The following is a 25027-nucleotide window of genomic DNA, read 5'->3' as shown; positions in this document are numbered from 1 at the left end:
CCTGGGCCAGGATAGCCTACTCCTCCCTCCTCCCTCCAGCAGCGTCATAGCAAAGGGCGCAGGCTCGCTCTGGCCCTCGGTATCTTACCCCGGGTGGACAGAGGGGCCTTCATCACCCAGCTGCACTCCAGTGCCTCAGAACTGACTCGGGGCACCACTGACAACTCTAACCTGGGTGTGATGTCGTGCGTGGCCTCTCCCTCATTTCAGATCCAGTCTGGGTCAGGTTTGCTTTTGGCTGCCGTGAAAAGATAGCTCTCAAGACTTGAGAACTAGTAAGTCCGGCAGTTTGGCCACCAGGCTCTTGTGCCTGAAGCAAGAAGCAAAGCCACCCGCCTGTAGTTAGCAAATCAAAAGCACCCACCGAAAGAAATGTGCAAGTGGAGACAGGAGGATGCCTGTGTTAGGATCTCACCTCCACACCTAGGCCTAGATAGTATGGGTTCTTCCAGGGCCACACCCACCTCTCATGGAGGTGTCCTGCTTGGTGCCAGTGTTGTCAGTTCTGAGGCTGTTATCACCTTGCTGATGGCTACCTGCCTTTGACATCCTAATCCATCATCAGGGAAACTGGTTTCCCAGCAGAGAGAGAGAGAAAGAGAGAGAGAGACAGACAGACAGACAGACAGTCTCTGTCCATGCACAGCTGTGTGCGTGTGTATGTACAGTACACAGATACTCTCAGCATTTTGAGCTGAGTTCATAGACATTTGTTTTCTCATACCTGTTAGTCCTAAAACATTTATCTGTGAGGTTTCCAGAATATGACTTTAAATATTGGGGTTTCTCGCTCCTAATAAAAGCCCCACATGTGGCTGGTAGTGCCCACTATGCCTGCTGTACCCACTGTCCATATGTGTGGGGCAGGGAGGACATGCATTTGGGGCTGCTGCTGGTAGCAGGTGGTACCTTTATAAGGGCTGCAGCAAGCGTCTGTCCGTGTGGACATCTGTACTCACCCTCTGGGATGCACAGCCTCGCCAGGTGCTGCCTTCACAGAGTCCTGATGCCCTGGCCCCTCTGGCCCCGGGTGGCTTCTGCCCCGTCCCAGTGTTCCATCTCGCTGAGCCAGCTGTGGCTGCTGTGACAACAGATGACCCCTGTTGGCATGACCGCTCATGAGCATGCTACTCTGTGCCGCACCCTGAGCAGTCTAAAGCTGGGGTGCTGTTCCATTAAGTGTGTGCCAACATATGGCATTTTGACAAAGTCAGAGTCTCTGACTTACAAGTTTACGACTTTGGGTCTGGGTGGAGCTCAGTGGTAGAGGGCTTGCCCGATATACATAGGCCCTCAGTTCCGTGTGTAGTCACACAAACAACTAAAGCCTGGGGCTTACTATGTGATCACCTCAAAATCTCTTCCTACCCCTGCCTTGGTTATATGGGGAGGGTAAAGAATGAATGAATGAAACCCCTCATCTTGGCCTAGTCTGTCTCAGAGACAGAGGACAGACATGTTTTCTGTAGTCGGTGATGACATGTTGCTTTGAAGAAGTTATCCCTGTCGGCCTGCTGAAGCCCCTGAGAGCCGCATCAACTCCCATCCTCTGTGGGATTGGAGCCTGACAGGGACCCCAGGATGGTCACTCATGCCTCCTTACTGTCCGTGTCCTGGCCTTTTACACTCAAGGATCCTTGGGGAGACAGGCCCCTAGAACAGCCGCTGCCTTATGTTCTCAGAGTCTTAGGACCCTGGCAACAGTTAGAATCTCTGAAGGACTCTGTGGGGAGGGAGGGTGTTCCCGGATCTTGGCGGTGGTGTCAGAACCTAACAGCTCAGGACTGTGAGTTGAGGCTTGCTTCTGTAGATAGTGGCCATGTGCAGAATCCCATCTGAAGTGAGAGGAACATGCTTCTGGGTCCTTCAAAAGGAAACTAGTATAGGAGGAAGAACACTCACTCATGGCAAGGGCTCCCACGCCTGGTTCTTGTGTGTGAGACCCTCTGCTCCTCTCTTCTCATGGAGCCTAGTTAACTCCATAGCCCACAGCCCTCAGCACCACACATCTCAGCCAGTGTCCTGTGTGTCGGCCTCCCTGTAGGCCGACTTCCGAGTCTTGCAGACTGGGCAGGCAATGAGGCTCTGGAGGAACACTGCCTGTCCCTTCCCTCCTGCAGACAGGGCTCTCTCTAAAGTCACCTCACCTTCATGGGTCCCTCCAAGTGGAGGCTCCCAGCGCTCCCCCAGCCTGACCCCTCACCCTTGAAGAGGTGAACGCTCATCCATGCACCCCGCCTGCTTTGTTGGTCGTGATGCATATTTCATGTGCTTCGGCGCTCCAGCTGGCTCGGCTGCAAGCCCTGCGAGTGCATCAGGCATTGTTTCTTTAGTTATTTATTTTTTATTTTCTCAGATTGCTCGCTTACATGAGAGCCAAACACCAACCAGCGACAATAGGGGTCTATCAACAGATAAATGGCTGCACAGCTGTGGATAATGCCACCCTATAAGCAGGGCCTTTACACAGAACCACTTTTCTTGCTAAGGGTGCAACAGCGGTTAAGGGTGGGCTGGGGCAGCTACGCTGAAGCAAACTTGCTTCTCTAAAAAAAATTAATTGCCTCATCAGTTCTCCACATACAAGCTGTCACTCTGGTCAGCAGACTGCTCTGTCGTTGCCTTCTCTCCCTGTGGTCCTCTCCACCTCCTTTCCCCGCTCCCTTATCTCGACCATCTGTCCCTATGTGTCAGCTGCTGTACCTGCCCCACGTGGAGGGGTTGGACAGTGATCCTTTACTTCAGATGCAGATGGCCATTGTGAAGCCATGTATCCTGTGAGATGTGTGTGCTTACCCTCTCTGTCCAGGGCTCCTTAGGAGACAGCTGGTCCCAAGTGAGGAATCTTCAAACCAAAAACCAGATCACTGGCAACCGGCCTGTCTTGCAGGCAGCTTAGCTTCTCAGCACAGCCCCCCCACCATGTTTCTGATGTTTTGCCTGCACATCTGTCTGCACCAATTGCAAGCCTGCCTGGTACCTGTGGATGCCAGAAGAGGACTTTGGATCCCTTGAAACTGGAGTTACAGACAACTGGGGGCTCACGTGTTTGCTGAGAATCCAGCCCAGGCCCTCTGGAAGTAGCCAGTGTTCGTAACTGTCGAGCCATCTCTCCAGACCCAGTCAGTACCTTTTTCCTGCATGTGGGGCCTGCCTCCCCACATGCCCTTAGAAGGAGTGCTTGGGAATGTAAGGCGCTGAGGGAGCACCCCACCCCAGCTTTTCTCCTGTACCTCAGCCTTCTCCTTTATTGCCACATTCCTGATCAGCCCCCAGCCCTGCTCATTGCTGGGAACCGATTCTTCTCCCAGGATCTCAGGGTCTCCCAACCATCACCCCCAGAAAAACAAATTGTGTAGTTTCTTACTGCCCGGGCCTCGGCTTTAAGGTGATTTGCTGAGATGTGATTTATGTACAGTTCACCCGTGACTGTTCCGCCCAGCGGTTCTCGGTGTTCTCACGGAGTTGTGTACCTTTCCCTAACCATGGTTGGCAGTCACTCTCCACCCTGCTTCTACACCACTGTCCTCTCACCTGGTCCCCAAGCAACGTTTAGCTTCTCTTTTCTCTATACATTTCCTGTGTTTAAATATTTCAGTGGATATAGAAAGAACATTTGATGACATTCAACATCCTTTGATAACAAATTCTGAACAAAGTAGATGGTAAAAGAACATGCCAACATAAATTCCACATGTAGCTGGCATCCCTTGAGTAGGCAGAGTTTTTAAAAGCTCTCCTTACAGCAAGGCAAGGCTAAGTATTTCTTGTTACTGTTGAGCACAGTCCTACAAGACTTGACTCAAGCATCAGGCACAAAATAATGCAGCTCTTGTCCAGAGACCAATGACGTCACAGAAATAGAAATTATTCTAATATTTGCATAGAACTACAAATGAGCCCAAATAGCCAAAGCAATCTTTAGCATAAACAAAGCTGTGGGTCTTTAACTACCTGCCTTCAAAATGTGCCCCAGGACTCCTCTAGCCACAGGAACATGGTACTGCCACAAGAGGAAGAGACGTTCGTAGGCCAGGACAACACAACAGAGATAGGAACCAATTTGTAGCTGTCTGTTCCTCATTTTTTAAAAGTTCCAAGAAGACATTTTAGGACGAAGACTGTGTCATCAATAAATGTTGGGAAAACCAGGTGCCTACATGTAAAAAAACAAAATCAGATCTGAGGTAGGACACGCCTGTCGTCACAGCGCTCAGTGGGACTACACGCCTGTCGTCACAGCGCTCAGTGGGACTACACGCCTGTCGTCACAGCACTCGTGAGGCTGAAGCCAGAGGCTTGTGAGTTTGAGGCCAGCCTGTGCCTACACGGTGAGAGCTCCACCACTGAGCTACCTCCCACAATCCTGCACATAGCAATGTTTTATTTGTGTGTAGGGGGTGCACACATGCCACGGCATGCATATGTAGCTCAGAAGAAAACTCCAGGTGTTGGTCCTCATCTTCTGTCTTGTTCTCTACTGTTTGCACCAAAACAGCTGGCCCTGGAGCCTGCAGGGATCTTCCTGTCTGCACCTCTTATCTTGCTGCGTGTTTGGATTACAGACACAATTGACCACATGTGACTTTTGCATAGGTTCTGGAGATCCAGACTCCAATTCTCACATTCCCATGGCAAGGGCTTCTCCACTGAGCCATCTTCCCAGCCCCTCGGTCTTTGAACTAGCTTGTCTATGTCTACAGAAAGTCATTTTGGGTTCTTAATTGGAATCATATTACACCTGTGACTGAATGCGGTGAGCATTAGCAACTACTAAGTCCCAGTCCTTGAACATGGCATGTCTTTCCACTTCCATAGAGCTGACCTACCTCTGTGTGTGCTGTGTTCAGCAGGCAGATGCTATACATGATCTGTTAGACATAGTCAAATGGTTCTTAGCTTTTCCCTTCCTTTTCTTTATCTTCCGTTTCAAATAACACAGGGCTGCAAATGCCAGTCTCTGGTTGTTCATCATGAGTCTGTAGAGACAGAGCTAGTGTAGATGGACATGCTCACACCCTTTAATAATCTGGCTGAATCCACCCACTAGTTCAAGGAGATTGTTTGATTTGATTTTGTAGCATGTTGGGATTTTCGTATACAAACGTGTCTTTTGCAAATAACCCTTTTATTTCTTCTTTTCAAATTTTTTTCATTTATTTTTCTTGGCCTTCTTCTCTAATTAGGATTTCCATTATTGTGTCTCATAGAAACGAGAAAAGTAGGCATCCGTGTGTGTGTGTGTTTGTATGTGTGTGTGTCCAAGTGCACACGTATGTAATACAGCACACATGTAGAGGTCATAGGACGGCTTGTGAGAGTTGGTTCTCTCTAATAACATGGTTCCAGGGATCAACCTCAAGCCGTCAGGTTAGGCAGCAAGCTCTTTCACCCACCAGTTTGCAGCCAGTCTGAACACGTCATGAGTTGTAGGCCAGCCTGTGCTACAGAACAAGACCTGTCTCAAGAAATAGAAGAGTGGAAGGATCGTCCTCTGATACCAATGAGAAGTATAGATTACTGGACATACTAGGCAGTAGCATCGTTTACCCCCGGCTTCAAGCATTACTACAGGTGTGACTGTATGTGCTGATCTCACCTGGCACATTACATACAGGTGTGACTGTATGTGCTGATCTCACCTGGCACATTACATACAGGTGTGACTGTATGTGCTGATCTCACCTGGCGCATTACATACAGGTATGACTGTATGTGCTGATCTCACCTGGCGCGTTACATACAGGTATGACTGTATGTGCTGATCTCACCTGGCGCGTTACATACAGGTGTGACTGTATGTGCTGATCTCAGCTGGCATGTTACTACAGGTGTGACTGTATGTGCTGATCTCAGCGGGCACGTTACTACAGGTGTGACTGTATGTGCTGATCTCACCTGGCGCATTACTACAGGTGTGACTGTGCTGATTGATCTCAGCTGGCTCATTACATACAGGTGTGACTGTATGTGCTGATCTCAGCTGGCGCATTACATACAGGTGTGACTGTATGTGCTGATTTCACCTGGCGCATTACATATAGGTGTGGCTGTATGTGCTGATCTCACCTGGCGTGTTACATACAGGTGTGACTGTATGTGCTGATTTCACCTGGCGCATTACATACAGGTGTGGCTGTATGTGCTGATCTCACCTGGCGTGTTACATACAGGTGTGACTGTATGTGCTGATTTCACCTGGCGCATTACATACAGGTGTGGCTGTATGTGCTGATCTCACCTGGCGTGTTACATACAGGTGTGGCTGTATGTGCTGATCTCACCTGGCGCATTACTACAGGTGTGACTGTGCTGATCTCAGCTGGCGCATTACATACAGGTGTGGCTGTATGTGCTGATCTCACCTGGCGCATTACTACAGGTGTGACTGTATGTGCTGATCTCAGCTGGCGCATTACATACAGGTGTGGCTGTATGTGCTGATCTCAGCTGGCGCATTACTACAGGTGTGGCTGTATGTGCTGATCTCACCTGGCGTGTTACATACAGGTGTGGCTGTATGTGCTGATCTCACCTGGCGCATTACTACAGGTGTGACTGTATGTGCTGATCTCAGCTGGCGTGTTACATACAGGTGTGGCTGTATGTGCTGATCTCACCTGGCGTGTTACATACAGGTGTGGCTGTATGTGCTGATCTCACCTGGCCAGTTTACACAGCACAACCACAACAGGCTCTGTGACAGTACCAGAGTGGCCACATGTTCTGCTTGCCATCTAGGAATCCCTTGGTTGGTTACTCTGGACAGAAGCTGTTGCTGCCCACGGGCTGTGCCGGGGTGCTGTTTGGGTGGAGCTGGCAGACATTTCACAGCTTCTGAGAAGCGCACAGAAATGGGGTTCAGGAACAGTTTTTAAGAGTGGGCAAACACCTCCACCTCAGGCCAAGGACAGAGGAGGAGCCCTAGGCTTGGGCGTGATTGAGGTCCACCCTCTGACGGCTGTGGTTTTCAAAGATTTCCAACTGTCTAATTTCAAAACACATTTGGTCTGTGGTGTGAGTGGAAGCCACTTGCCTGGATCAGTATTGGGGTGGAGGAGCAGCGGAGTCCCCAGGCTGTCCTGCTCTGACCTGCTCGTCTCTCCTACCTTCTGCAGGTGACCCCAGGGTTCGAGGAAAAGGAAGGAGAGCTGCTAGTTAGGGGACCCTCTGTGTTCCGAGAATACTGGGATAAGCCGGATGAAACGGAAAAGGCTTTCACTCTGGATGGCTGGTTCAGAACAGGTAGGACCGAGCTCTGAAATGCTTGAGGAAGGTCTGGCCCATGCCGGTGTCTCTTAGCCTGTGTGTTCTAGGTCCTCCGCTGAAGGCTGTTTTGATACCCTTTAGGATGCTTCAGCCTCCCACTGGCTACTAGAAAGAGGGTCTGAGGGCCCACTGCCCTTATAAAGAGTCTGGAGCCCCTGTCCCCAAAACATAGCTCCTACACTGTCCCTCTGCCAGCTGGCCCCATTGCTACAGCCCTGTTGATGCTGCATGACTCTGGTCCTATTGCCCCTAAGGTCAGGACCTCCGCCCAGTCTTGGGGACACCACCAGTCCTGTGCGTCCACACAGCCACAGTCTTGCGCTGAAAATCTCCCCTCCCAACCTTGAGGTCAGAAGCAGTTTCACTTACCTCAATTTGGTTTGGTTTGATTATTAATTTGCATATTCCAGTTTGGTCTGTTCTGTATGGCCTGTGGGGCTCGTGGTACAGTGGACCCCAGCAGCCTGGGAGACACACGTCCCCACCTGTGCGTCAGTTCATCTTGTGAGAATCCCATGTCCTGAAGGCAGTATGCCTGTGCTGGAGATGGCGGCTGTACAGCTGTGTCTGTCTGCTGACATCATGCTTTTTACCTGGAAGTTCATCAACGTCACATGGGTTACTGATCTCAGAATATCAGGGTTCTGGTAGTTTTTCTTTTTTTCTTTTTTTTTTTTTTCGTTTGAGACAGCGTTTCTCTGTGTAGCCTTGGCTACCCTGGAACTTGCTCTGTAAACCAGGCTGGCCTCAAACTTACAGAGATCTGCCTCCCGAGTGCTGGGATTAAAGGCGTGCGCCACCACTGCCCAGCCAGGTTTTCTTTTTTGCCCTTCTGTATTTCTAACATGTTTGTGCACGTGCTAACTTCTCTAGCTCTCAAGGTAATACTTCCAGAAGGAAAGGCCTGGTTCCCATGTGACATCCTGGCCTTTGTGACAGAGATGCTCTTTTGGGAAGCAAAACCTTGTGGGGGCCTTGTGCCCTAAATGGGTACTGGCTTATCTGAGAGGGAAGTCTGTGACCCTCAGTCTAGTGACCCTGGAAGCATGTGTTATCCCAGCTACCTTGGGCCAGTATACCCTAGGTAGGGGGTGTCGTCAATCCAGAACCTTCAGGGAGGACCCAAGGTCTACGCGTGAGACCCACAAGCCGCCCACCACTATTCCAGGGTGTCAGCAGCTCAGGGTTTGGGTACTGGCATGATTATATCAGTGGAGCAGTGATGGACAGTGGGACGCATATAATACACAGCTCCCCGGTGTTCCCTCTGTAAACATCCTGGTTAATGCCAGCTATCTGGAGGAAACAAACCTCCCGCGATTATCCCTCCACTGCCGTGCCTAGGAAACCCTGCCTTTGAGTGAACCCTGCTTTTACAGGCCCCTCCAGCAGCCTTCTGAACAGTCCCTGCGGGAATCCCGACTTCCTTTGTGATCACCTTGCTATGTTTAGGTTTGGATAAAAAGCTGTGTTCTTCCCTTTAAAGACTCGGGGTGCAAGCCCTATAGGTTTTCCTGATGTCGGGACTCGTGGAGCCCTGGGGTGCGGCAGGAGCCACGTGGGCAGTGCGCACTCCGGGTGGGCCTTTCTGCTGAAAAGGAATAGCATGCATTAATTATTGTAAAGAGATGTCTTCAGGAGAAAACGATTTTGAAATTCAGTTTAATTTCATTGTAACGTGCTGCAAACAGGAAGGGAGTGTGTGTGTTTAATTGGCTCTCGGGGGTAAGGCCGGGAGCTGGCAAGCCTTTGTCACAGGCCATTAGCGATACAGACTGCATAATGAGAGCGCGCAATCAGCTCGCAGCTGCCGCTCCTACGGGGAGAGCATGATATTAAGTAGAAATCAGGATAAATTAAACTTAACCCTTTCCCTAGCTGTCCCTCCTGCCACTCGGATTGTGGCATAAGCTGCAGAAAACCATCCTGGGCTCTTGGGAAGGGCCTCATCCACAGCCTCTCCCAGGTCATCCTCTGGGTCCAGATGAGAGGAGGGGTCACACACCTGATCCCTAATGCTCCTGCCTTTCCCACCCTACTTTCTGCAGTTGCTCTCTCCCCCAGAGAATGCACAGAGGAACTCACAAGGTTGGTGGCTGTTCAGGAAGGACAGAGACCTCCCTCACTGCCAAAATTAGTCCTCCTAACTCTGTGACTTCCAACAAAATTCTTTGGAATGCATGGCCTACCTACTGCCCTGTGATTCTGGAGCTGGGGGTTCAGGGAGGCAGTAACAGGGAGTCTGGAGTCTGGAGTTACACTGTTTGTGGTGGGGATAGGAGGAAACAGCTGCTCTTCTGGGGTTGGTTGAGGGCCACCGAGGCTAAAGAGCAAGGTCAGATTCCTACATCAGAGTGGTTAGAATCTTATGGGCTATGAATCAATGTCATTAGTATGCACAGATAACATGTATGGTTACTAGCTAACCAACAAAGGAGGGCCCCAGCTGTGGAGGGCCTTAGAGAACAGCCCCTGGTCTGAGAAAAGTCACCCAGAACTTCTAGGCCATGGGGAGAAAGAGAGATAAATACATTTGCTCTTCCAAAAGGGCCTTCCGTGTACAGATGTCGGGGCCCTGCTGTGTCTGTTGTGTGTGGCTGGCCTTGGGGCTCTTGCCCTTCCATGTTGATCTACACCAGACCATCATGTGCTTTTGGAGCCCCGGGCTGCAGAGTGTCTCAAACGCATGTCTTTAGATGGTTTCCTCTTCAGTTGTGACCTGTTGACCTTTACCTGGGCCGCCACAGGAGTGGTGGTGCTGTGAGCCAGGGTCTGTGAGTCCCCTGCGTGGTGGGCAGGGGCTGGCTATTTATCTGCAGGAATGGAATCAGTTGAGACCTGGGCTCGGAGCCAACCTTGCCTTCATGCACCATAGTAACTGTCCATGGTGTGCCCATCGGGAGAGCATCAGGGAAGGCGTGAGCTAACCAGACAGGCTGTGTTGCCCCAACATGGGTTTCCATGGGGACTTGGGACATGCAGAAGCCAGAGTTTAGCCTGGAAGAGGCCACCCCCTGAGGATGACACTGTCCATTACCTGCCACATACCCGATGTTGGCCAGGATAGCCAGGCAAGAAAGTGACCACCCCCATCTGCACTGCTGTCTGGGCAGAAGGCCCCAGTTCCTCCTCTGCTCACAGCGTGTGTCCAGTTCTCTGTGAAGTTCTCTGTTTGTTTGGTTAAGGTTAGTACCAAGTGCTGCTGTGAAGTTTCCTTAGCTCTGCTGCGTGGCTCCTATCGATGTATTGGAGAGCTTCAAGTTTTTAGATCAATTGTTGATTGAACAAGCCCTAGTAGTCTTCCCATAGACTCTGAAACTGCTCAGCCATTGCAATCAATGGAGCATGCGGGGCTTCATTTCTGACTGTTGAGCTTCCTGCTCTTGTCTCACCGTGTGACTGTCACCTGGAAGGATTAGAAAACACCAGTAGTCCCTGACTGGAGGAAACAAGAGAAAGGAGGTCACCTGGCACTGGGTGCTTTGCTCCCAATGGCAAGTCCCTGGCTTCAGGTGCTGCGTATGCACCAAACAGGCCAGGGGCCACACGAAGGTGGCCTCATCAACCTGGTCCCAGAATGGTATGAGTACTGACGAAATCTGTCCCTGGTTTGTTCCTACTTTATGAGCTGTGAATCTAGGCAGGAGTTTGCAAGCTTTTAAAAATCTGAGTTATGTGCCTATCCGTGGCTGAGACTGTCCCCACCTGGGCAGCCCAACCACAGCCCCAGAGACTCAGACTCCAGGACAGTGTTAGTGTGGAAACCTTCCCGTCCCTCCTCCCAAGCCTTGCTGGTGGATTCTGAGATGTTGACTCATTTCCAGAAGATGAACTGGTATTGCCACTTGGTAACTCATACTCTGCTATCCCCTTCTGGACCCTGCTCCCAAAGATGGTGCCCACAGCCTGTTTAGTCCACAGGCAGTCTTGGCCCTGGTGAGCTCAGGCTGGTGGATGCTGCCTGATTGTGCTGGAAAAGGTCAGGATCCGTAGGGCTCAGGTACCTACAGTTTCTTCTTGAGGCCCTGCTCTTTTGCCCAGGGCATCCAGAGGCCAATGACAAGGACACACTTCTGTTCTTTATTTGCCACGTGGAGCTCCTGCCAGCCTCTCCAGTTCTTGATCTTCTGCCTGTCCGCTTCCTGGCATTCAACTTCTTAAATATAATTTCTTCTGCTTTCTCCCTATTTTAGGATTTATACCTTTAAAAATCAAACAAATAAACTATTGTTTATTGTCTGAGGGTTCCCTCGCTGTGTCTGGTCTGCCACTGTTCCAGACAGCTTTTGCTGAGGTTTAGGATCCTGGGAAGTTATTCTGTCCGTTTTGCTTTTATTTCCTGCTCGTTTTAATAGCTCCCTAGGTTCTGCCCCAGGCTCAGGTCTCAGAGGCTTTCTGCTTTGGTGCCAGTGACAGCTGGCTCCCCTCTGCCAAGGTCATGATGCCTCCCCTTCCCTGCCCCAGCCACCTCTTCTGTCAGACAAGAGAGGCCCAGGTGGGATCACAGCTGCTGAGAGACAGAACTGTAGCAGATGTGACAGAGCAGCCACAGGACAGGTAGTCCTGGGTCCCCAAAGCTTTGCGAACCAGGAGCCCAAGTGTAGGATGCCACTTTGCAGCTGCCTGTGGCTGCCTGGCATCATGCCAGACTAGCAGCCCTCAGTCCTCAGCAGAGTAGATGCCGTGCTATTGTTTGTAGAGTCCCTGGCCAGGAGAGCCAGCCGACCGCAGGACTGCTCCCCTGACCAGGACAGCGAGCCGACCGCAGGACTGCTCCCCTGACCAGGACAGCGAGCCGACCGCAGGACTGCTCCCCTGGCCAGGACAGCGAGCCGACCGCAGGACTGCTCCCCTGACCAGGACAGCGAGCCGACCGCAGGACTGCTCCCCTGGCCAGGACAGTGAGCCGACCGCAGGACTGCTCCCCTCACAAGGACAGCCAGCCGACCGCAGGACTGCTCCCCTGGCCAGGACAGCTAGCCGACCGTAGGACTGCTCCCCTGACCAGGACAGCGAGCCGACCGCAGGACTGCTCCCCTGACCAGGACAGCGAGCCGACCGCAGGACTGCTCCCCTGGCCAGGACAGCTAGCCGACCGCAGGACTGCTCCCCTGGACAGGACAGTGAGCCAACCGCAGGACTGCTCCTCTGACCAGGACAGTGGGCTGACCGCAGGACTGCTCCCCTGGCCAAGACAGCGAGCCGACCGCAGGACTGCTCCCCTGACCAGGACAGCGAGCCGACCGCAGGACTGCTCCCCTGACCAGGACAGCGAGCCGACCGCAGGACTGCTCCCCTGGCCAGGCCCCACTGGGAAGGCCGTGCCTCCTACTCCATCCTTGCATCCCGAAACCGAAATCCAAGTATCCCAGATTTATTTTCAATTACAGTTTAAGGCAGAGACATGAACTAGCACTGGGTTTGAAAGCAGTGCATAAATCCATGTAATAAGATTTTATTGATTGCATGCTGTTTCTGTTGGAACAAAATCCCTCGACGCACACGTCAGGTCAGACTAAGGAGGCCATTGGTAGGAGGCTAAATCCAGATCATGCACTCTGACACACATGTTGTTATAGAAAGTAAAAGTTACTTAACTTGTTTGATGTGCGTTTCAAAATGAAGACTGTCTTTAGCTCCCAGCCCAGCAGCCTGGCGTCTCGGGTGCTTGGAGCCTCCTCCTTGCCTGCTTGCCCTGGCCTCCATGTCTATAGTTAATATTATTTGATTTGGCCCTTGGTAATGGGGTTGTGCTGAACAGGCCAGGATAAGCTGGGGGGGCCAAAATGGCCCCTCACTAAGAAGTCCAAAGTCAGACATTAGATGAATTTCTGAAGGATTGGCTTAAGATAGTCAAATAGCAGGAGGCTGTTTGAGCCTGTGACATCCAGGGGATTTCCTGTGAATGGACTAGGCAGAGAGAGGGCAAGGGGAGGGAGGATGGAGAGCAGAGGCACACTCGTGCCAGGAGGAAGGAACATAGCAGCTTGAGGATGACTATGCTGGAGATCCCAGCTGGCAGTCTCCTGACAGGACCTCAGGACCCTGAGGTACCTGAGCTTTCTTCTGAGACAACAGGAAGCCTTGTGCCAAAGGGTAGGAAGGGCAGGATAAGGACTCTGCTATACAACCGGAACCACCAGGGTGAGCCAGGCTCACCGTCTCTTGCTGTCCTGGTATAGACAGAGTTGAGCTGTAGTCGTGGATATTGGACCTTAGCCCCCATGCCAGTCTGCTTAGCCTCCTTCTGCCATGCTAACCCTAAGTCCAGCCTTCTTCTGATGGTCGCATCCCCTCCCTCCCAGAAATCTGGTAGCCTGAAAAGGGCATGGCTACCCAAAACTCTGCCTCATTGGTATTGTGAGCAGAACTGTGCTCTTTTCCCTGCTCCCACCCGTGAAAGGAAGCCAAGGTAGTAGGTACCTTCCTTTGGACCCTGGAGATAGCCTAGGACCCACACAGTGAGACCCCAGGGTGCTTCTAGAGTAGTTCTTGTATGGAGTCACTGATGCTTAGCCTTATGTGGGGTAAAGACCCAGCACGGTGCCCTGGAGCAAAAGCAGCTCAGCCTGTGTGCAGTGGGAATCACCAGGTGCTACACTGTCTCCTCTGGGAGCAGCAGCAGCAGCATCGCCTCCCATACACTCCCGTGCACTCCGAGAGCTCCAAAACTAAGTTTTTGTGAGGACATGGATACCTAGTGTCCCTCTGTAGCTGGAACATGCCTGTGTCAGCATTACTGGGGGGATGGAGTTAAGAATCCAGCCTCTGGTTACTTTACCTTCAAGCCTTGGCTCAGCTGTCCTTTCTAAGCTTGTGATCCACCCACAGAAGCCACTCTGTGTGTAACGGTGGAGGCCACACCTGGGCTTTCCCTCTGCCCGATGCCATGCTGCTTGTAGCTCACCATTTCCTACAGCCTACAAGACCTCGGTGTACAGCCTACAGGCTCTGCTGGTCCAAGGACAGCATGTGCCCTGAAGAGATTGGTGTCCCCAAGACTCAGGCAGTGGCAAGAGCAAAACCAAGGCTGCCACTGTACCACACTGTAAGGCATGGGCCCCGCTCTGGCTGGTGGGAGACCTTGGCTCCTTGCCCTGAATCAGACTCTGCAGTGAACATGACTGTTCAGAAAATGGAATCCAGACATCCAAGCAAAAGTGGAGGCATGGGCTGGTGGCATCCTGTGTGTTGGTTCCTGACCAGAGTTCCGCAGAAGCCTGGTCTTTCTCATCTGTCACCTGGGTGTAGGCAGCGGCTAGAGATTGGGGCTGTCCCCACGGCCAAGGCTGATCAAGGCCAAGCACACCCCAGTGACTCAGACTCCTTAGTCAGCACTGTCAGAGCTGTGGAGAGCACACTGGAGTGGAGGCCCTCTGGGCTGTAGGGAATGACGAGCTATAAGCAGCGTGGCGTTGGGCAGAGGGAAACTCCAGGTGTGGCTTCCAACGTTACACTACAGAGTGGTTCTGTACACAGAGCATGAGGTATCCTTTAGAAAGGATAGCCAAGTCAGGAAGTTTGAAGTCATAACCAGAGGCTCAACTCTTAACTCCATCTTCCCAGTGATGCTGCTGACAACAGGGTACCTTTCAGCCAGAGGGGACACCGAGGTAGACAGACACCGGCACCCGTCGTCCTGCATTGTCTCTAAGCCATGGACTATACCAGTCCTTTATGCCCATGGTTACCATGCTTAGGAGGTGGCTTTGCAGATCTGGTGTCCTTGGAGTTCACCCAGCATTCCCATGACAGGTGTTTGCTGTGAAGCAGCCACACGCTCTGTACAGCCTCCTACAGGCAGGGAGCTTCCCGTTGCTGCTGGTCTCGTAGTTCCTTCTCACTCCATCCGTTTGCACAGAACGCTAGTCAGACGTTCTCCCCTCTCTGGTCCACACCATCTCCTCCCTGAGGAGCCATCACCTTGACTTCCCCAAATATGTGATCCTGTATATCACAAGCAAGAACCAGTCAAGCACTGGTACTAGGTCCACCTAGAGAACAGACTGCCCAGCGGTGCCCAGATCTCTTTCCTCAAGAGCCTTTTCTCTGCAGCATGGGAGCACAGCCTCAAAGCAGGAATTCGTGTGTGCAGAATTTTTTTTTTCAAGGCAGGGTTTCTCTTTGGAGCCCTCGCTGTCCTGCAACTTACTCGGTAGACCAGGTGGCCTTGAACTCACAGAGATCTGCCTGTCTCTGCCTCCTGAGGTGCAGGATTAAAGGAACCACCACTGCCTGACACATAAAGAATTCTTTATCCAAAGATTTCTTACCAGATCAGCCTGCAGCAACACAGGGCACTAGGAGAGTCATACTTCGGGACTGCCCACAGCTTTGCAAGTGGGCAGCAGGACACTTTGGTTTTTCAAGACAGGGTTTCTCTGTAGCTTTGGAGCCTGTTACGGAACTAGCTCTTGTAGACCAGGCTGGCCTCAAACTCCCAGAGATCCGCCTGCCTCTGCTTCCTGGGTGCTGGGATTAAAGGCATGCGCCACCACTGCCTGGCAGATGGCACCACTTGTAGGACCACAAAGAGAGGCCATGTTCAAGGCAGGGCGGTGGCTCTGCTGTGCTGCATCTTTGACTGAGTGGAGGCCTGTGGGGAGCAGCCTCAGAAGTTCCTCAGAGGGACCCTCAATGCCAGGCTGCCTCCTCGCTGTGGAGACTGAGCAACTTGACGCCTACAGGGGAGGGGAGCCAGTGGAAAACTGAGCTTTCCAATCTGAGGGGCACAGCTGGATCCAGAGTGACAGCAGGAATGGAATCACAGAGGGTCCCTTAGGACTCAGGACAGCCATGTATACCCCATAGCCTACACCTGGGTCCTCTCCCTTCAGTACCTGCCCAAGGGGCTAGCCTAATCTAGGCAGTGGCTATCCCCCCAGCTCTTCTGCCACCTGCTACATAGAGAGCTGCCACACCGGAGAGAGAACTGCCCAGTGCCAGTCCTTGCTCCAGAGGCCAGCCTTCCCTCTCCACCATAAATAAGCCCTGGGCTCATCCAGGCCACCCATCCATCTTGTTTAATAGACTGGAGTGAGCCCTGCACTGCAAGTCCCAGGGAGTGAGGAGGTGATGGATGGTGCCTTCTCATGACGGACTGCGTGATGTATAATGAAATATTTATGATTTATTCCAGCTAATAACCCAGAAGGAGTGCAGGGAGCATGTGAACAGACACCGCTGCTGTCAGAGCTGCCGCTGACATCTGCATGCCTGCACACAGTCATAATCATGCAAATGTGCGTGCATGGACATGCACACGCACTAATGTGCAGACACACACACCTCCCCCACGCCATTGTGCAGGAGGGAACCTCAGCTGGGAATACAGCCCTGTGCTCTGGTGCCTGCTCCTGGCTCTGCCAGTGTTCCCGTGGGGTGCAACAAGCGCCCAGGGTCCCAGGCTCCCCTGTGAAAAGAGTAGGTGGAACAGTTATTTTGCTTAGGGAGAAAAATCACTGTAGCTGTTTGGGAATGGTGGGGATCAAGGGCAGAAGAGCAGGAGGGTCTTCATCCTCCATGTTGGAGGAAGGACTGAAAATGGTCGTCCTTCCACCCAGGACCCTCCCATGCTAGGATGACAGAGAGTGGACAGGGGTGGGGACTGCAGGAGGGTGCCCTGCACGCATCTGTGTGAAGCTGTGCATGGATTGTCAGGGTCAAGGCTTCCCCTTCCCTGGTGTAGATCATCCAGAGCCAGAGGCAGCAAACCGCTTGCTGCTTCCTTTGGAAACGCTGCACACTGGCTTATGAGTTCAGGGTTTTACAGACCCCATGGATTGTGGTCGGATCCGCTCCTCACTGCTGGCTCCTCCCTGTGAGGCGGGGTGCCAGTGTCATAGGGATAGAGGATGGAGAGGGACACATGCCATTAGAACCATCCCCACAGGAAGTGGGGCTGGACACTGGAAATAGTGGGACTCACACATGTGCGTGTGGTCCCCTAGGAGCACCAAGGTCTCCTGGACCAGGTACTCCCAGACTGTCCAGAACTAACAGAACCCTCTTTCCTAGGGGACACCGCCGTGTTCAAGGACGATAGGTACTGGATCCGAGGGCGTACATCAGTGGACATCATCAAGACTGGAGGCTACAAAGTCAGTGCCCTGGAGATTGAGCGGCACCTGCTGGCCCACCCCAGCATCACCGGTGAGTGAATGGTGGCCCCCAAGACCCAGTGCCCCCTTTTCTACTCTTCCAGCTGTTAGTGGGGACCCTGTGGAACGTGATGGTGCTCCCTCCCTGGCCTTCAGCACACGGATTCCCAATGCAGTCCCAGACTGCTGCCTGCTGCAGCAGAGCACTCTGCAGACTGAGCCCCTAGAGATGCTGCCCCACTCCCATGAGGGTCTTGCTCCAGGCGCTTGGGCACTGCAGTTAACTGCCTGCCATCCCCCACACTCCTGAGTGCTGCTGAGTGGTCATCAGGGCCTTCCTAGGTGTCCTCAACCTGTTGTACTGTCTTCAGATGTGGCTGTGATTGGAGTTCCGGATATGACATGGGGCCAGCGGGTCACAGCTGTGGTGGCCCTTCAAGAAGGACACTCGCTGTCCCACAAGGATCTCAAGGAGTGGGCCAGGTAGGGCTAAAGGAACTGTCCTGGGTTCTATGGTATCTAAGGATCTTGGAATCGGGAGGATGGGAGGGACCTGTCTAGGAACTGGAAAGCAGGGGTGGACCATTCTGGATTTTGGAAATGGGGAGGAAGAAGCTGAAAAGGTGAGCAGAGTGGCCCTTGAATAGCTCTGTGTCTTTCCTGCAGACCTGGGACCAGGAAGGGCTTCCCATGCAGACAGGGTTGGGAGTCAGTAGTCGTCCGAGACAGATGTGTTTCTCAGCTTGTGAACCCCAAAGCGTAGTGAGGCTGAGGACCCCAGGAAAGTGCCTGGCTAATCCAGTGCTGAACTGAGCAGCAGCCAAACTTGTACAGCCTGTCGCAGAATGGCCTGGGCCCTGCAGCCTTTTCTGATCCTGCCCTGAGGGTGGCTTGGTACCTCATCCTTTCTGTGGGGCCTTCAAAGCCTGGTGTGCTCCTAATTCAGTGTCTGTGGATGGTGCCTGCAGCTCCCTCCTCAGACCCAGGGTGGGGGCTTTGTCCATCCTGTCACCTGGACTTGCTTGTCTCGTTTTTTATTTTGAAACAGCGTTTCTGTGTAACAGCCCTGGCTGTCCTAGAACTTGCTCTGTAGACCAGGCTGGCCTCGAACTCAGAGCTCCACTTGTCTCTGCCTCGCAGGAGAGCTGGGATTAAAAGCTTGTATCGCTGCCAGCATACTGGCTTTTTTCCCCCACCTCCCATTCTTTGTGTTATACTCCAGTTTTCCTCATCTCAGCCCCTGGTGGCTTCTGATGTCATCCCGGGATCCACAGGACAGAAGGGGACTCACTGGGGCCTTCACAGCCTCTTTAAGCTTCACTGTGACCCATGAGGATACCTCTGGGTTCCTTCTCTTAAATCTGAAAAGTTCTCTCCTCTCTGCTGTGTCTCCTGCCCCACCCGCCGTCTTCTCAGCGTAAGACTATTTTTGGCTGTCCAACAAGACTTCACAAACAGCAGGAGTCCTTGTTTCATCAGGGGCCGCACAGCTGGGCAATTACCGATTCCCCTGGATTTGCAAAATCACAGTTGGAGCTCTGTAGCTTAGCAGAGGCAACAGTCTGCTTGGCCGGTAGCTGCTTTGATTAAACAATTACTTTCTTGAGAAGAAAAACACCCAGGCATCCTCTGCTGGGAGCCACAGCAGTTGTTGGGTCCTACATTGGCCTGGCTTCCGTAGGTCATGGCCTGTGTCCATGACACAAGTCTGCGGCTCCTGTGCTGAGTGCTTCCCCTCAAGACCTTTCTCTAAGGTTCAAGTCAGGCTCCTTGCTTGGGTGTTCAGGCTCATGGTAAGCATGAGAAGACTCTAAAATGGGGAGCTGAGGTTTGGAGCATCCTGGGAGTTGTATAGAACAGGACAATGCAAGGAAGACTGCCAGACATGTGAGCAGGGCCAGGATGCAGACTGCCCAAGAAAATTGCTTGCCCCTCAGATTTTGTCCCCGTAGTGGGTAGCCACACCACAAGTTGTTTCTTGAGGGATCCTGAAGAGAGATCCCCACTTGTAACCCCCCCACTCCTCAAAGAACAGTGTCCATGCTTCCAGGTGGCTCCTGCAAGGGAAGGCTGGCCTGCCACTGACAGAGGCCTCAAGGCCCAGCCTCACGTGATGTCGTATCCGTGCTTGGTGGAGGGGTGCTGCTTGCTGCTGGTGACCTGGAGCCTTGTTGGCCATGCTGTCTCAGGCCACAGTGCTGGGCTGTTGCCACTAAAGAGAGGCAGGTAGGAGGAGAGACGGGAGTGCTCACCCTGAAGCTCCAGAAAGAGACAGCGTCTGGAGAGGAAACTAACAAAGCACCACATTTTCTCCACATCGATTGAAAGGGAAAGCTGGGCACAGTGGCACACACCTGTGATTTAAACACTCAGGTGGCAGACACGGAAGTATCAGGAGGAGAGTTCAACCCAGTCTTGGCTACAGAGAAAGTTCAAAGCCAGCATGAGCTATGAGATGAGAGAGAGATTCAGGAGGAAGCAGAGAGAACCCAGGTGTCACTGTTATCCACAGAGGTGCAACCTCACAGCAGCCCAGTGTTCTCAGGAGGTGCCACACAGCCTTGAGTGTGTCCTTGTAACTGTTAGTGCCTGTGATGTGGGTACCAGAGCTGACCCAGAAGCCAGAGGCTGAGGAGCTCTGTGTCTCTGTAGCTCAATTCCCAGCCAAAAACTTCACCATAAGGCAAATGCCGGGCCCAGAAGGCTGTGGCAGCAGAAGATACTGAGCACCTCGAGGGACACTCCAAGACGTGCACACAAGTGCTTTCCGGTGGGGAGGGACACTCTCAGCTGACTTCATGGGACCCACGACCCTGTACCAAAACCAGACAAGAAACCCAGACCAGTTTCCTGTCAGACAGACACATAATGCTTAACCAAGTGCTGGAAATTAGGTCCCATTCACAAAAGAGCCAACGCATCATGATCGTGTGGCATTTATACCAGAAATGTGAGGTTAAACATTCAGAAATCCACCCGAGTGGCGTGCCCTGTTTACAGAGTAAAAGCCGTGCAGTTGTTCCCATAGACACAGAGCACATGTCTAGATCCCAGTACCACTTGCGGGAATTCTCAGCAGGACCAGAGAAGAGACCTTCTTGAGTGGGGGAAAGATGGGGCTCTGAGAGTGGACATCTCTCCTGTGCTCAGGAGCAAGCAGCCCCTGCTGCCTCTTTCCAATCCCATCAGACATACAGTTCATCTGATGCTAACGTGTCTGTTACTTGTGATGGGACCAGAAGTCCAGACAGTGGTTGTGCCGTGCCTCCTGTGCCTGCTGACCACATCAGTGCACTGTGGAGGTTTGTACACAGTCCCCATATCACACTGCACAGTGAACCTCCTATAAAAAGCTGCCCAGTTTCTACACAGAAATACACAGGCTAGGCAAACTTAATACACAGAAATACACAAGCTAGGCAAACTTAACAAGACTAAAGAAGAAAGGTGGGGGCACCAGGAAGCAGAACAGGACCAGAGCTGCACAGAGGGAGATGGCCCTGGGAGGCCTGGAATCCCTTGTGGAGTCTCTACAAAGCGCCTCTGTGGTAAAAATCAGAGAGTAAAGCCAGCCCAGCTAGAATTGGGGTACACTGTCCTACGGTGGGCAGAGAAGCAAGACCTAAGTGCCACAGGGTGCCTCGCTCTGCTGGCATGTCTGAGCGGCTACTCCAGATGACAGGAACCAAATTCCACAGGGCGCATAGCTCTGCTACCTCCTCCTTCCCTGGCTCTCTCCTCTCACTGTGTCCACATTCATTCAATCTGCTGCCTTCGACCTGACTTCGCAGGCCTTGGAGCCAGAAGGCAGAGAACGATTTTCCCTCCAAAGGGCAAGGTGGCCATACTGTTACCACCCAATGGAATCTGGGTGAGCCCACAATGCTGCTGGGTGTATCCAGTGCCCACAATTCTCCCAGGGTTGGGCAATCATCTCAAGCTGTACTTGTCTCTACAGAGGTGTCCTGGCACCCTATGCTGTGCCCTCTGAGCTCCTGCTGGTGGAGGAGATCCCACGGAACCAGATGGGCAAGGTGAATAAGAAGGAACTACTCAGGCAGTTCTACCCCTCGTGACCAGAGGAGCCAGGGGGCCGAGGCCAGAGGACAGCAGACATCCCCTGACGATCATGTGCTGTGGGCCTCGCAGTGGGCCCAGACACCCTTAGACAGAAACAACCCTCCTCCCCTGCAATCAAGTTGACCAGAATCAAAAACACTGGGGTGAAATCACCCAGGCTGATTGTCCAAGCTCGCGTGGCCCTGATCACTGGGTGTGTCCTCAGTTGTCCCTGAGATCACTGATGTACGTCAGCCTCGCAAACACAGTAAGGGCATGACTGTCCAGTGTGTGGCCATCTTCGCAGTGCCCAAGACTGCTGACTCCTAAGGGCAGGTCCCAGAGGGGCAGAGGTGACGCTGAGAAAAGAGATGAAATAAAGACAGAAGACAATGTCCTGTGCTTCCTGGCTGTGGCGAACAAGTTACATGTCTGCACGCACCACCTCCAGCAATCGCAGCTTCCAGCCGCCATAGGATGCCAGACAGTGGCACTGGGCGGAGCCTGCAGCCCCCAGACCTGGATCCTGCTGCTGGGACTCTTACCCTGGAACTTTGGTCTGTGTGGTCGAACAGCCCCCCAAGGCTGTCCCCAGATGGCCCTGAAGCTTCCCTGCCTTGACCCTGCCTCACCCCAATTTAGGGTCTTTCTGGTTCTTCTCTATGCTCTGTTCCCTTTGTTGCCTGCTTCTCAGACCTTCCTGCTCTGCTGTGTCCACATCTGAAAGCTTCCCTGACCTCCATCCCCCAGGCCCCCAAGCACCGTAGGTCTCCTACCTGCTTGGCTATGTGCACGTGGAGAAACAGTGTTCTCTCGCTCTCTCTCCTACCTCCCCCTCTCTTCCTCTCCTCTCCCCTCCCCTCCCCTATCCTCCTTTCTCTCTCCTTCTGGGGCCACTTCTTTTTTTTTTCTTTCTTTTTTTAAATTTATTTATTTATTAAAGATTTCCGTCTCTTCCCCGCCACCGCCTCCCATTTCCCTCCCCCTCCCCCAATCAAGTCCCCCTCTCTCGTCAGCTCAAAGAGCGATCAGGGTTCCCTGCCCTGTGGGAAGTCCAAGTACCACCTACCTCCGTCCAGGTCTAGTAAGGTGAGCATCCAAACTGCCTAGGCTCCCACAAAGCCAGTACGTGCAGTAGGATCAAAAATCCATTGCCGTTGTTCTTGAGTTCTCAGTAGTCCTCATTGTCCGCTATGTTCAGCGAGTCCGGTTTTATCCCAGGCTTTTTCAGACCCAGACCAGCTGGCCTTGGTGAGTTCCCAATAGAACATGCCTATTCTCTCAGTGTGTGGGTGCACCCCTCGCGGTCCTGAGTTCCTTGCTCATGCTCTCTCTCCTTCTGCTCCTGATTTGAACCTTGAGATTTCTGTCCGGTGCTCCAATGTGGGTCTCTGTCTCTGTCTCCTTTCATCGCTTGATGAAGGTTAATATTCAGGAGGATGCCTATATGTTTTTCTTTGGGTTCTCCTTCTTATTTAGATTCTCTAGGATCACTAATTATAGGCTCAATGTCCTTGGTTTATGGCTAGAAACCAAATATGAGTGAGTACATCCCATGTTCCTCTTTTTGGGTCTGGCTTACCTCACTCAGGATAGTGTTTTCTATTTCCACCCATTTGCATGCAAAATTCAAGAAGTCCTTGTTTTTTACTGCTGAGTAGTACTCTAATATGTATATATTCCATACTTTCTTCATCCATTCTTCCATTGAAGGGCATCTAGGTTGTTTCCAGGTTCTGGCTATTACAAACAATGCTGCTATGAACATAGTAGAGCATATACTTTTTTTTAAGTATTTTTTTATTTATTATGTATACAATATTCTATCTGTATGCCTGCAGGCCAGAAGAGGGCACGAAACCCCATTACACATGGTTGTGAGCCACCATATGGTTGCTGGGAATTGAACTCAGGACCTTTGGAAGAGCAGGCAATGCTCTTAACCTCTGAGCCATCTCTCCAGCCCCGAGCATATACTTTTGTTGTATGATAAGGCCTCTCTTGTGGTATTACTGGGTCCAGGGGTAAGTTGATCCCGAATTTCCTGAGAAACCGCCACACTGCTTTCCAGAGTGGTTGCACAAGTTTGCATTCCCACCAGCAATGGATGAGGGTACCCCTTTCTCCACAACCTCTCCAGCAAAGGCTATCATTGGTGTTTTTTATTTTAGCCATTCTGACAGGTGTAAGATGGTATCTTAAAGTTGTCTTGATTTGCATTTCCCTGATCGCTGAGGAAGTTGAGCATGACCTTAAGTGTCTTTTGGCCATTTGAACTTCTTCTGTTGAGAGTTCTCTGTTCAGCTCAGTGCCCCATTTTATAATTGGGTTGATTAGCCTTTTACGGTCTAGTTTCTTGAGTTCTTTATATATTTTGGAGATCAGACCTTTGTCAGTTGCAGGGTTGGTGAAGATCTTCTCCCAGTCAGTGGGTTGCCTTTCTGTCTTAGTGACAGTGTCCTTTGCTTTACAGAAGCTTCTCAGTCTCAGGAGGTCCCATTTATTCAATGAGGCCCTTAATGTCTGTGCTGCTGGGGTTATACTTAGGAAGTGGTCTCCTGTGCCCACGTGTTGTAGGGTACTTCATGGGGCCACTTCTGACGGCTGTGTCAGTGATAGCCATGTGCCCGTACATGGTTCTCCACAATCTGTAGACATCAAATGAGGGCCAGTAGCAAGCAGTGGTAATGGAGCCTCTGACGCTGCCACCGGCAACACTCAAGCCCGGTAGTGCTCCTCGTTAGACTGGAGTATACTTCACTGAATGGAAGGTGCTCTGTCCCCGGAAACCAGGATGCATAAGAACCTATCGGAAGTCTGGGCCTCCCAGGGGCCAGACCATGTTGGTGGCTGTGCTCCTGGGGTTGGTGGCAGGATTCCTAGAGAATCCCAGTGCAGCCCGCCAGAGCCACCCTGGGCTGCCTCATCTGTAGCTCACTCTGTATTAGGCCATCTTGCTCAGTAAACACCACAGCTTCTACTGGGCTCAAGCCTTTGGAGTCAAAGGCCAAGGCAAAAGCCTCAGGAATGGTGGGAGGTGAGGCTGACTATGGCCTAAGCAAGGTTGACCTCTGTGTTAGGCTGAGGCACCAGAAAGGAAGTGAAGAGAGCCGCTGTGAAAGGGTTCCTCATGTCGCGATGCTTAGGCCATGGCCACAGGTAGCTGCTGGAGCTTAGGTTGTCATCCTCCCAGCTGCCCTAAGTTTGCCTCCCAGTCCCTGGCTTCCCTGACTGCCTTTGCTATCACCGTGCAGCAACCAGCTTCATCTGGAACCTACTTTCCAGAGCAGGAGTGTTACAGGCCACAGTCCTCAGTCCCCGAGTTTCCAGAAAGCCCTCTCACAAGGTCACAGGAGGAGGCACCCCTCTATGCACACCTACTCTGTTGCCTCCTGGACAGTGCCTTCAAGACCTTGACAGGGAAGCCTTGTGTACCTGGAAGCAGTTGGGCAGCCAGGCACCCCCTGCTGAGCAGAGCCTGAACAGATAGCAGGAAGCCCAAGGACACTGAGCCCTGTGGTCCCTTCCCCACACCCTCACTGGCAGTGCCGATGTCTGGAGCCCTGGTGTGGCCCAGCATAGGGAAAGATGCTGTAGAA

At 52.2% G+C, this 25027-nt stretch overlaps 1 protein-coding gene across 2 annotated transcripts in view; it reads left to right on the top strand.

Moving 5' to 3' along the window:
• The window catches only part of Acsf3 (acyl-CoA synthetase family member 3), a 38702-nt gene extending 16363 nt beyond the window's left edge, over nucleotides 1-22339 (top strand). For both annotated transcript variants that reach the window (XM_041649425.1, XM_041649426.1), the window contains exons 7-10: nucleotides 7119-7245; nucleotides 17287-17421; nucleotides 17741-17852; nucleotides 21328-22339. In XM_041649425.1, the coding sequence (XP_041505359.1) occupies nucleotides 7119-7245; nucleotides 17287-17421; nucleotides 17741-17852; nucleotides 21328-21445 (492 nt within the window). In that variant the 3' untranslated portion in view covers nucleotides 21446-22339. The remainder of the gene's footprint in view (nucleotides 1-7118; nucleotides 7246-17286; nucleotides 17422-17740; nucleotides 17853-21327) is intronic.
• Nucleotides 22340-25027: the final 2688 nt, after the last annotated feature.

Source organism: Microtus oregoni, unplaced genomic scaffold, assembly GCF_018167655.1.
Source record: "Microtus oregoni isolate MIOR12 unplaced genomic scaffold, Mior012 000004F_ref0000308, whole genome shotgun sequence".
In the NCBI taxonomy this organism is placed as follows: Eukaryota; Metazoa; Chordata; class Mammalia; order Rodentia; family Cricetidae; genus Microtus; species Microtus oregoni.
This window is presented reverse-complemented; position numbering and strand designations above follow the sequence as displayed.